Genomic DNA, 13,085 nt, shown 5'->3' with positions numbered 1-13,085 from the left:
GCACGGCTACCTCGCTTGTGAGTTTTCTCGTTGAGTGTTGGCTTTCCATAACCAGCATGACTCACTAAGACATGCTTTCTCTAACCCATCCTATTTGGGTATATTTTTCTGCTTTCTGGGTATATTTTTTCTGCTGTGGCTTTCACTGCTGAAAATAATGCTGATAGTGTTTCTTGCTTAAATGCTTTTACTAGAACGGTGGAAGCTTGGGCTTTAATGTAGGTTATTGTGATTTCAAACCCAAATTCATCTGATTTATTTAAAAAAATGAATAGAAGTTAAAAAAAAACAAAACATAATTTCAACTAGAGGAAAATTACATTTAATTGCTCTGTGTAAGCCTTACAACTTTTACATGTGACTTGTGTTAATTATAATTAGCAAACCCTTACTTGTTTGTACTGTGATGTGCAGTAGTGGTACAGTTGTTTGTTGTTAGGACACAAACTTTTACAGACTTGCATATATTTTACAAACTACTTTAAAAGCATGTGTAAAATAAGTAATGCCCTACCTTTAATCTAAATTTGTAATAGGTGTAGAAAGGCTTCCTAAAGTACATATATAATTGTTGCTCATTAGAAACACTGCACAGAACCACACAAGTTGAAAGTAAGCTTTGTATGTGAAGCATCTTGCACTTTCCTTAGTTAAGCAAGTATTCCAGTGGCATATTGTGGTTTGTAGCTCAACATTTAGCATGTGTGTATTTCATATTCTTAATTAACCATGATACTTAGTCTAATAGTTAGTGATAATCTGTGGATCTACTGGCTTTTTTTTTAGTGTATTTGACACATAAAATGCAGAAAAAGGTTCAATTGCTCAAAAAACTCACAAGCTAAGGAATTGGCTGTTGCATTCTCTTTTTGTTCTCTTTATTAGTAATACATTGAAAAATCCATTGAAAAATCAAGTAGGGGCTCCTGTCATTTTTGGTAAGATCCCATGGATGCTTAGAGCAAAGTTATTTAATCCTAGTTTGAGGGACAGAATTTGGGTTGTAAATGGTGATTTTAACAATTTTTAAAAGCATAAGTATCCCTTATGTTTTCACCTAAAAAGAATATTCTTTATTTCTCGCTCTAAACTGTTAGTTTTTCTTTGCTGAACAGTTTCAAACTACATTTCAGATACAAATAAAGTCGATCCCACTGGGTAGTTTAAACATCATATTAATTTTGTAAGTCATTAAAAAGAAATCTGGCAAGCAAGTTGCCAGTATAATTTTAACATTGTTTTACAGTTAGACTTTCATGTGTATTCAGTATTCAATGAAAAATATGATCTTTTGCTATGTTTGGAGAGCTCTACTTTTAGAATAACATTTTTGCTTTAAAATTATATATGTATGTGTCTCTCCCACTTTGGCTCTTTGTGGAGCTTCCTAACACAGACTGCCTGTTTGGTGCCTCTTCCAGGGAGATGCATGAGGCAGTCCTGCCATCGTCGGCACACGTTTTGATACCTGATGCACATATTCACCAGGGCCTCATTCCTCTTGGATATTTAAACCATTCCTGGCCATTGTAGATGAAGCAATCAGCACTAAAACTTTATCAAGACATTTGATGCCAGTCGTATTTCAGTTGTAGAACTTGTAAAGAGTGGTAAAATAATAACCTCACATCTGGAATTTTGCCCCACATTTTGCCCCTCTCTGATGTTCTGGCAGTTTTTGTCACTATTTTGGGGGGTTTCTTTCTCTTCATCAGGAGCAGTTTCTTTGTGTTTGACCATGTCTTTTCCAGCTTTAGGAGACCAGAGAGCTTTCATGAGCTTGCTGAAATTAGCAGTCAGAATCCCATTCTTTGATAAACATGCCAGCATCTCGTCTGCTTATTTCTTCTGGAATAGAAGAAATTTCTTCTAGAAATTTTACGCTATTCTAATTCCACTTTCTTCAAATAGCTTAGTTTGAATAATTGTGCTAATCAGGCACAATCATTTTTTCTGGGTGTTTTCCACTTGAATGGAAGATATTTCAGGTTATCAATTTAAATTAGCAAATTATTCCTAAGCAACTGAAGTGAATAGCAGTGAGAGCAGACTGTGAAGAACTATGCAAGGACCTTATGAGACAAATCACTAGAAAATACAAAGACAAATGAAATTATGTGTAGAGAAATGTAGGCTGCTAGACCTTGGGCCAACAGCGGCAGCTGTACATGAAAAGTGATGGGTACTGAGTTGACCCTCACCATTCAGAAATGAGATCTAAGCACCAAAGATAGTTACAAGAAAATAAGATTGGTGTTCAGAAATGGTCCTGTTCCCCAAGAATGAATGTTCAGATTTGTTAGGAATCCAAAAAGTTTACATGGGTTCAAGAGGAAGACAGATGAGAGAGCTCTGTCAAGGGTGTCAGGACAGATAACTACATCAGGCTCAGTAAGTTCTCTGAGCTGAAATAGCAAGAAGCTGGGAAAATATAGGGGAAATGACATATGCTTGTTCTGTTCTTGCTCTTCTGTGCTCGTTTATGGCCATTGCCAGAGAGGGGACCAGAAGGATTGTTGGTCTGAACCAGTATCATGGTCCTTGTGTTCTCAAAGCAAGCTTGTTAGGCATAATTGCATATGGGAGAAATGTAACACTAAGTCTATTGTCAAATGTCTTCAAGGCTACTGTATCGTAACAATCTTATAAATATAATCTGGATTCGTAATGTAGTACAGTTATATTTCCCAGTCTGTCACTGATATAGTTTGCCTGGGCTGCATTCCTTGTTTTCATAGTGCTCCTTTCCCATTTTCTTTCTTCCTGGTCCTCCATCTGTTATTCTGATCCAGTAACACAAGCTTTTTGTATAGGTTGATGAAACCTCATGTGTCTTCAGAAGAAATGTTTGTTTTTGTTGAGATTAAAAACATTAAGGAAACACCATAATTTTTGGTTTTAATTGAAAAAAAAATCTCTTTATTTTAAAGTTAAAAGGGATTCACCCACATAGACAAAATATCTAGATGTCTAATTTATAGCACTGACTCACAAAGAATGAGATTATTTTGGTACTGACCTAGATATCATAGTGAATGTTAGTGCCATGGGATTTACACATGCCTGGCCAGGACACTGGGAGTGCTTATTCTTTGTTTAGAAAGGAAAGCTTACCAATAAACCAATAACATTCAAATTTTTCAGCACTCTTCTGTGGAAGTTTACGCCAGCCATGAATCCTGACACTTCATGCATTTCTGGTCAGGGTTACTGGAACAAAGGTGAATTGAGATGGACGTGGATGTTTATGGGCATGCAAAAGCAGTGACCTACCTAATGTGCTGTTGTAGGGTGTTACCTGCAGGCTGCATGTCCACACAGAGCTTTGAAACTGGCCCAGAGTCTGCGCTTAGGTCAACATCAGCATTGTAGATGGTGCGGGATGTCTTCCAGCAGATGTGCGTGTTAGGTCCTGCGCATCTGGGCACCTCTCTGTTTTACTGCAGTCCCTGAGGCTCACTGGAAGGGAGGATGCTGTATTGCATCTGCAGGAGTTCCAGGCTGAATCAAAGGTGGTCTTCAGTCCAAGCACTGGATTTAATTGTTTATAAAGCTGCTGAAAGGTCTCTACTTTTTTTTTTTTTTTTAATATCTTTCCCTCTTCCTCTTTATTTCCTTTCTTTTTTTTTTTTTTCTTTTTGGTTTTTAGCTGTTACACTTGGCAAGTTTCTTTCCTACCATTTGGAAATAATTGTTTTCTAAATACTACACAGTATATCTGCCAAATTTAACACCTTAAAAGGAAGCGGGGGCAAGAGACCTACCTGGGAATGTAGTAAATGTAGTGATCCTTTACCAAGTGCTAAAAAGGAAACTTCCCAAATATAGCACCTAAAATCAAAACCATCAAGTTCCCAACATTAACCATAAAATATCACGGGCTATCACCTAAGCAGTAAAAAAAAAAAAAAAAAAAAAAAAAAAAAAGTTCACATTTCACCCAGCCTCATAACTTCCTTCTTTCTTTCTATACCCAATGATAAAGCACGTGTGGCTTTTATCTGTTATTCTCTTTTAGCAAATGAGTATGGGGTTTGGGGACATACAATCTTTATCTAGTCAGTTCATGAGAAAGCATGATCAGTCTGGCAATTTATAAAAAAAAAAAAAAAAAAAAGGAAGCAAAAAGAAAAAAAGAGCACAGCTAATACTAAAAGTGACCTCATCTTGGAGAGTTTTGAAATGGCATGACTAGCCAGGAGGTTCTGCATCAGAGCAGCTCTACCGCTGTCACAGGAAAAGGGAAGAATGTTTAATCCCGTCTCCTTCAGGCATCCTTGGAGATGGGAATCGGAAGGTGGCCCAAAGTATCGTTGTGTTCCTGCTGTTTCTGATTGCAGTTAGTTTCCGTAGAGGCTCACTGCAGCTGAATGTGTGTTACGGCAGCCCTGGGACAGCTCTGAGATGCATATGTTAGTGGGAGAGTAGGGCTTGCATGGGAAATGCAAAGCTTTTATGGAGAACAGCTCGGCAAGCGTAAGAAATCACGTTAAGTGTCCTTAAACGTCAGCATTGGTAAGTGCTGGGAGTCAGCCGTGGCCAGACACTTTTTGGTAAAACCCTTACGTTTAGTGACATCTGTGCAAGACATCATCTCCACCATCATCGCCCAGTCCTCAGAGATTATTTCAGTGTGTCCCTAATGTGCTTAACGTCTGCCTCCCCTGTAACCGGCTGCTTGGTTTGGTCAGATTTCCAGGTAGGTGCTCAGCACACAGCAGAGGAGGGGGACAGGGACAGCCCTTATGGGACAAAGAGCTCGGTGAAGCTGCTGGCCCACCTCGGCAGCCTGGCCAGGGAGCCTTGGGCAACCTTACCATGTCTGGCTGCAAAGGCAGGCATTACAATCTGTGCGTGCAGAGACAATCGCGCGGTGTTGGATAGCATTTTGGAAAGAAGGGAATAAAACCCACAGTGAGCCACTTTGTGTGCTTCTTTGCTCTTTGTGTTTTTATTCCCTTTAAAATGGTAATAGCTGCTTGGAAAAGGGGGATGCTGGTTATCGCGCCTGGTGCATGAGTGCTCCTTTATCTGGTTGGACTCCAACTGCTACCATCGTGTATTTAATAATAATATTTAACCAAGCAAATGATTTCAAAAGTAGTAGAGAAAAATAAAAAGGGATATGTATGCTCATGACTTCCCTTCAATTTAGATCTTGTCTGTCTCAATAATTTGAGGTATTTCCCCTCATATTCGATGGCATATTTTGCATATAACAACTTCTCTGTAATAGATACTCTATGTAATTTAGATGTAATTTTTGATACATTAACAACTCAAGGGAATTTAATTAGTTTTCATAAAGCTTTACTAAAAGTTAAAAATAACCTAAAATGACAATTATAATAGGGATAACAAAGTTGCTCTTGTTTAGGTTTAAAAGTTGATTTTTTTAAAAATAAAAATTACTTAATTACCTTGTAAATCAGCTGTTCTGCATTAACGTCTAAGCCCTCATGTTACTGCTAGCTTGATTCTGCTGCCAGAGGTCTCCAGTATCTGCCGAGGAAGACAAGTCTTTGCCCCTAAAAAGGGGAGGGTATATATAGGACCATTTCTTAAATCTCCTTTGTAATGACTTGGAGGGGCAAAATATGCCAGAGCAATAGTGGGCTCTTTTGATGCTGATGTGTTATAGGAACCTCTCCCAGAGAGAGATACTGTTCCCTCAGCAGCTTCTGCAAGTTACTTTGTCTAATTACAATTGAACTACAGTATACACTAAAGAATATATGCTTTTTCCTTATGGGCTTTAATAGAAAATGCATTTTAAATGCAGACGATTACCAGTCTTGGTAAAGTTTTCTTTCCATTAGTAAAGAGAGCATTGCTGATCTGAAAATCTGTCAGGTCATCCACATACCAGCATTACATCAATTGACTTTTGAATATTTTTCCATTAGAAAAGGCTCCATTTATTCCCTCGCTGAAGTGGCAGACTTTCAGCTAGTGCGGTTTTTCCATTTATTGAATTTTGCAATAAAAGAGTTTTTGAAACAGATGTCAGTCATTGCTTAGGAGTGAGGCATTGTTAGAGATCTGTTTTCTTCTGCTCTTTGCTATTTATTTATTTTTTAAGTCAAAAGAAATTCTTCTCTTCTCCCCCCATAATTTTAATTGTCACTTTTCAGAGCCCTGAATCATTTTCTAACCTATAATCTGTTGTCAGAACAAATATGAGCACCAAACCCTGATCTCACAGAAATATTTCAGATTAGCCATTGTTCTCAGCAGGAGCAGGACTGGATTAGTCTCTCAATTGTAAACCAGAAACAAGGGAGTGGACGTGTTACAGAAACATGTTTCATATTAGTATCTTCCTTAGGGTGTGGATTGGACCTGTTAACACTTTCTTAATGTTTAAATTTTATAAAAGTAGCTGAATTTGTGCAATGAATAGTGTCTGGTATAAATTTATAGTGCACAGAACAACTCATCTTGAAGGGATTTTTCTTTCTTGCAAAAATCCCATTCAGGTAGAAAGATGCAGAATAACATTATGTATCCTGATCCTGAAACATACATGTATCTTTGATATATAAGGACAAATTGAATATCTGCAGGCTATCAGATCGTCCCTTGTCATAGATGAGCAAACTGCTATAGTCACATCTCTGAGTACTTTAAAAAAAAAAAAAAAAAAACAGTTTTATATTTTTATTATCCTTTAGCAGACTGCATTTACCCCTGTCTATTAAAAAAGTGACATTTTGTCTAAGGAATATTTTTGTTAGCTTTGTTTGATTTATTTGAATGATTAGTTCTAAATTTTAGGAAGGTCACCCTGTATTATTCTAAAGAAAATTATCTCTGTAAGGAAACCATATTCTGAGCTGATATCTGTTGGGGGGGATAAGCATTTGTTAATTTACCTCAGTGCTTCACTGTTATTTTTAGCGTCAAAGAACATGGTTTCCAAAGGTGAGAGAACACAAAGCATCCCGTATTTATAATTTATGGGGTTAGGACTATAACCTAATGTAAACTTGAAGAGATTTAGTATAATAATATCCTTTGCTTGAGGGTAACGTTTTGAAAACTTCATGGATTTTTTCTTTTATCCTGGTTCAATCTACAATCATATTTCTTTGTTATTATTTCCTCTTAGCATTATAGTACAATTGACATTGATAGATAACAGGGAGAAGCTGAACTTCACAAAAAGAGGGAAAAAAAAAACCTTCATGTATTGTTGGCACAGAAATAACGGCCGTGGAGGAGTTTCTGGCTGACTTTTATTTGTCTGCTGACAGCAAGCGCAACAGGGCCCTTGCTGACTGCCTTTGGCTCCTGTAGATCTGTAATAAACAGCTCAAGCATATATATTTATTCTATAGATTAATCCAATTTGTTGAAGAAATTTGCTCCTAACTTACGAATATGTGTTAGTTAATGGAAACTTTCAGATGGAAAGATCAGCTTTTAATTTCATGCCAATTAATTAATTCATCTATGTGGTACTGTCTTTTCCACAGGTGTGTGTGTGTACTAGGACTGTTTGAACCTCACTGTAACTAATAGTCCGTATGTAATTTGGAAGAAGAAATCTTCAATGGAAGACCCCCAGGGAATAAATGGGAAGTCTGTAAGTAAACAGCATGTCAGTCCTAAGAAAAAAGTGATTGCTTTTAAAGTAGTAATTATTTTTGTTGCAACCAAGTCACTGGAAAGCTTTAGAAAGCCGCATGCACTTTTAATGATTGGAAGCAGTGGATGATGAAATTATTTCAGTGGTGGAGGCCTATGTGAAAGCTACATTGCTTTAGAAAATATGTATAGATTTAAAAATATTTTTCTTCAATAGTTCACATTGCAAGGTGATGATTGTTGCTTTCTCTAAGAAATGTTCAGGTTGTTGCATTTATATTATTGTTAACATTTTGATCAGTTAGAGTTTTCATTCCACTGTCTGAAGTTATTTCATTTTGCCTATGTGAATTCCTAGCTGCAGTCTTGTGTACCATGGCAATTTTTTTTTCTTAAAAAAAAAATTTTAGCATCTTTCTTGTTTCATGTCAATGCCTGTTTAGAAAGTCGCAATGGTAATAATTTTTGAAAACTATCAGACATGGTTAATACCATTTTAAAATAATACTTCATGCACGGTCAAATGATTAGTGTATGTTATGGATTTGTTAGTTTAGTTTGTGATATCATTCTTGGCACTCAGTGAACACTATAATGCCATATAGATGGTTTTATTCTGGAATGTTTTAACAGAAACAGTACACATTAAAACTGCCCTATTTTTATGAGTTGTAAAATAATTCCAACAACTAGTATTTGGTAAATTTGATTAGACTTATTTCTTGCATTTTTTTCTGGCTTATTTTCTGCATTTGACAGTACTCTCTATCATCTCTCACTGTTTCCCTTGTATAACCAGTTTCCCCGACGCTTGTGTTAGTTTTTCACATAGCAACAGAGTAGAAAGAAATCAGCCACCTAATAACAAGCCTGCTGTGTTGTGTTTTTGTTGCACTTCTCGTCTAGTGTCATTTTTACTGTCTGAAGCAATATGGTTTTGATTATTTTCCAATGTTCATTTATTCCACAGTCTGTCTCTATGTGTACATTTGGGTATTTATCCATCGCTGCTACAGCAATGTGTGAAAGGGACCAATTCAGCCCTAGAGAAAGGAGTGGCCATGGTTACTGAGTAGTGCTAAACAGGGATGGTCCTTGTTGCAGTTGCAGGCATGGAGCTTTCAGCACCACCCAAGCCCAGTCCTTGTTGTATCCCAGATCAGGGTTTTCTCTGTGCATGAGAAGCCTTTTCCCGAAGCCAACAGGGTTTACTGCAGCTCCCACTGCAGTTCTGTCCCTCTGGATGGCCAGCAGAGCCTGTGCTTCTGGTGCTGCAGTGGGCTTGGGTCTAGTAATCGTCTGCTGGAGCCATATGTAATGACAAATGTAACTGTCACTCTGTCACTTAACATAACGGGAGCATTAAGGGAAATATTTGTTCATGGTTTGGCACTACCAGCACTCCTGTTGGGGTTATTCATTCCATTCCTTCTTTTCACCACTTAGTCCAGAGAGACTGTAAAACACTTCATCTGCTCAGAATTTCCCCTTGCATTACCCAAGTGGGTGGTAGTCATGAATGCTATCAGGATTATCAAAATCTAAAACAGTAACTGCTGAATAGACTTGCTGTATCGAAAAGCACTTAGGCTTCTGTAACTGCAAGAACCGGACAGCCCCAAGGTATACGACCCAAGGCAGGATTACCACTGTGGTATTTTGCCTATGGGCCACTGTGACTTTTCTGACTGCCAAGTCATTAGATAGGCTTAAAATTGTGGTAGTACACTGGTGGATCAAATCCTGCAATTAGGTCTCTCTTTAATTCATTCCTGGTTGGACAGGTTGCTACTTTTGCAACAGTCAGTAGGTAAATGTGGAGATTTCTTAAAATAGGTAGTCAGAAGTTAGAACAGTCTCTGTGAAAATGAAGATAATGGTGTGAACACTGTTTTTGTTTATTCTGCTCTTTGTGTGTGTGCTCTTTGTGTGCTCTTTGTGAAAGGGAGGTGGAGAGATAAACACTGCAATTACAACACACAAACCAAAAGCTGTTTGTGGCTTTAGATCCCTAACACATATAGCCACTCCTAAAGCTTCTTGGTAGTCTACAGGAAAAGAGGAAAACTTTTCTGCAAGTGCCAATTGAAAGATACTTTCATTATGGAACTTGCAAATGTAAACTTCCAATGCAAATTTCGCCGTGGAAGCAATTTCAAGTACACATAGGTAAGGGAGGAACTTTATTCAGCAATTGAGAACTGAAAGTATGTAATGTTTTAGGAAACCAGAGCTAGATGGACAATGGGGGAAGTAGCAGAAGACAGAAAAAGAAAAGGAAAAGGAAAAAAGTTTATCTGACAACACTGTGAAAGAATAGATGAGTAGATACTATGCCACTTTCTTTGACCAAGATCTCTCTGTTAGGTGCAAGACAGAATGGTGTTTCACCTGGGAATGCAGCCTGTTAGTATTAATGCGCACAAGAGGATACCGCAGTAAGCCCAGTAGGCTAGATTCTGCTCCCTGTTATATTCATACAGCTGAGAGGGGATTTTAGTATCTAAGCAACACTCTCATCACCTGGAGAAGTGGTCCTAATGGTACTGTAATGCATTTGGTTCATGTTCTGTAGGAAGTGCCTGGCTAGTGCTTCATAATGTGCTTGTAAACTTGAGTGCTGCATCTGCTCCTGCCTTTCTCTTACTAGGTGCCTGAGAAGGAAGCACAATGCAGATTTGACGTTGCCTAGACAGAGGATATCAGTGTATTATCCTGCCTGAAAAGGTCACTGATGTTCAGTTGCTTTCTTTCCAAGAAAGAAAAGGCTTTGAAGCAAAACCTTTAGTTACTCTCATGGAAGGAAAGAGTGCTCTCTTCATGTTTTTGCCCTTGGTCCATGCTGTTACTGTGTAAGGCAAAAGGTAACAGCAAAACAAGAAGTTCTGAAACATTTCTGTCAATATAAGTAGTTTATACCCAAATGATTGATTAGTAATAAAAGAGGTACACAAAGAGGATAGTCTTAAGTCTACATCTTATTGACTGGAATTGGATATGAATGTAGAAGCTCTACAGCTCATGCTTTAGCTGTACCTGTTCTTCCTGAGAGCTCCTCTGGAGAAACACTGCTACTGGAACTTGCAAGCGGGATCAGGTTTATTTTTTGGCTAGATGGTCTTGTTGCCTGTCTCTGATATATGAAGGGGAGGTTCTCTGAGGGCTTTGTTAACAGAGGGAAGGTTGTTTGCTGATGATATATGCATCTATTAAGGATGTTCCATTCATGTTTTATCAAGCAAGAACTCTCGAATCTTTATTCAAGAACTCTTGAATCTTTCTATGGGTTCTAACTCTTGAAGTTTTCTATGGGTTATTTTTTATTTGCATCTCTGTATTAATAAACTGGTCATGAATTTCAACCCATTTTGTCAGTGAAGCAGAGATCTCAGTGATAACTAATGTCTTAAAAGTTACTACAGTGGGGCTGCTTCAATGACTGGGCTGTTTGATCTCAAAAAAATTCAAAATGCTTTGCTGCTCACGTTGCTGATCTTCCTGTGGATCCACCTCTCCAGTTGATTGAATCTGCAGCAAGCATGAACAAAATAATATAATTTGGCTTGCTACTGAAATCTGCAAGTATTATACATAGCCAACATGGTTAAACCTTGAAGTTCCATGCATAGGGTTGTATCCCATGACAGATTTGCTGTGCTAGTGCTTCAGTCTCTGAGTTTGTAAACTTTGTTCTTCACGGTGGCTCATCCCTGATCCTGCCAGTTACTTGCATTAAGTCCCATTGCTCATACATATCTGAGAAGAAAAAAAAAAAAACACATCCTGTTTAAATGTTTTTGTGATGAAAATGTTAGTTTTGATGTTAGACAAATTGCGATTGTAAGGAAACTGAGAATGGGTCATTGCATACTAAATTGATTTCAAAAAATTGATTTAAAATTTGTTGTGGCTTACATTTGTGGTAGACTAAATCTCTACCAATCCCAAATTTGGCATTGACATGAATACTTTGCCCTAGAAACCCTAGAAGCCTCAGACATGTGACAAACAATGACAATCCTAAGATTCTGTATTGATATGCTTGAGATAGTCATATACCTGTATTAGAGGTACCCTGTTAACAGCCTTTTAAAAACTTGCAAAAGGGCATTGTGGAAGTAAGGAGGCATTTTAATTCATTTGATTTGTCTAATGATTTTTTATTTATAATTTTTTAATGCTTATTTTTCAATCAGTTGTAAGATTCAACACAAGGAAGTTTTCACACGTAAATATTAGCATGTTTTCAGAAATTACTAGACCCTGTGGGGATATTTTAGAGGTTACTCCTTCCCTGTCAGTGTGTCTTTGGTAGCAATGCTAGGTTATTATATGTGGCATAGAATACCTTTCATTTCTCCCTACCCTGTCCAGGCTCAGAGTTGAATATACTCATTGCAAAATTATACTTCAAGAAGTATTTTCAGTGTTGAGCATTTTTGATGAAGAATTTTGCCCATCTGTAAAACAGAGCGAAGACTCTGAGGCCCTCAGCAGTCAGGTTAGATCCAAACAGCGTGCACCCAATGAGCCAAGAAAGGAGGTGCTCGTAGTCTGCTTCAGCATTTAGTCTTCTCCAATTCCCCCTGCAGCCCCCAAACCTCAGCTTTCAGTCGTCACTCTGGGCAGCCTGACTGCATACTTCCAACTTCTGGCTCCTCCTGGACACTGCTCTCCTGGTTGCCCTAGGCTGCGCAGTGGTGCCATGTATCGAGGAATGGCGCTTGCATGGCAAATTCATTTCATTGCTTTGCTAATGGAAAGATGCAGAGCAAGTAGCTGGTTTCAGCAAGAAAAAGGAGAAGAGAAAAACAAAATAAAACCAACATCCAGCACCTGGCTGCAGCAAAATAATGAATTTTGCAGCAAACATGCGAGATTCTGTGGAATCTTGGAACAACGCCAGACTCCACGACCACAGAAATGCTGAGTCTATGGGGCCCAGAGAGAGATGGCTGGGGCAGTTCACATCTCTCCGTCTTTGTTTCAAGCTCTTTGCAGTCTTTCAGAGGCATCAGATTACACTCCCTTCACATTTTCAAGGTTATCTTCGCTACTAAGAGGGCTAGAAAGTTCATTTTGTTTGGAGGTGAGCTGAGGTTGGGAAGGGAGGCTCTCTAGGCCAGGAGCGGTTGCAGAGGCCACTGTCACAGTGGTGGGTGACAGCCAGACACGGCCCAGCTTTGAACAATGCCTTTGACAGCACACACACTCCTGTTACCTGGTTGTCACCTTGGGGGACAATGTCTACTAGGAAAACAGGTGAAAATACAAGTATTTTAACTTCAGTTGAAAACTTATAGCATTGTCTCCAGCAAAGATTGTGTATGTTCATCCTACCTGGGTTTATCCCCAGGTATGACACAACACTGTGTTCTCTTCTGCCTTTCCTTGCTAATCTGAAGAAATATAACACACTTCCTTTTTGGAAAGCTCTTCAAGGCAGTAACCAACAAGCACCGTACAAGTGCAATCTGTAACTGAGACTATAAAAA

At 38.4% G+C, this 13,085-nt stretch overlaps 1 protein-coding gene across 1 annotated transcript in view; it reads left to right on the top strand.

Moving 5' to 3' along the window:
• The window catches only part of EYA1 (EYA transcriptional coactivator and phosphatase 1), a 166,783-nt gene that overhangs the window by 5,739 nt on the left and 147,959 nt on the right, over positions 1-13,085 (top strand). Inside the window, 1 exon segment of the mRNA XM_040545966.1 lies at positions 7,479-7,588. Coding sequence (XP_040401900.1) covers positions 7,556-7,588 — 33 coding nt within the window. The 5' untranslated portion in view covers positions 7,479-7,555.

Source organism: Cygnus olor, chromosome 2, assembly GCF_009769625.2.
Source record: "Cygnus olor isolate bCygOlo1 chromosome 2, bCygOlo1.pri.v2, whole genome shotgun sequence".
Taxonomy (NCBI): domain Eukaryota; kingdom Metazoa; phylum Chordata; class Aves; order Anseriformes; family Anatidae; genus Cygnus; species Cygnus olor.
This window is presented reverse-complemented; position numbering and strand designations above follow the sequence as displayed.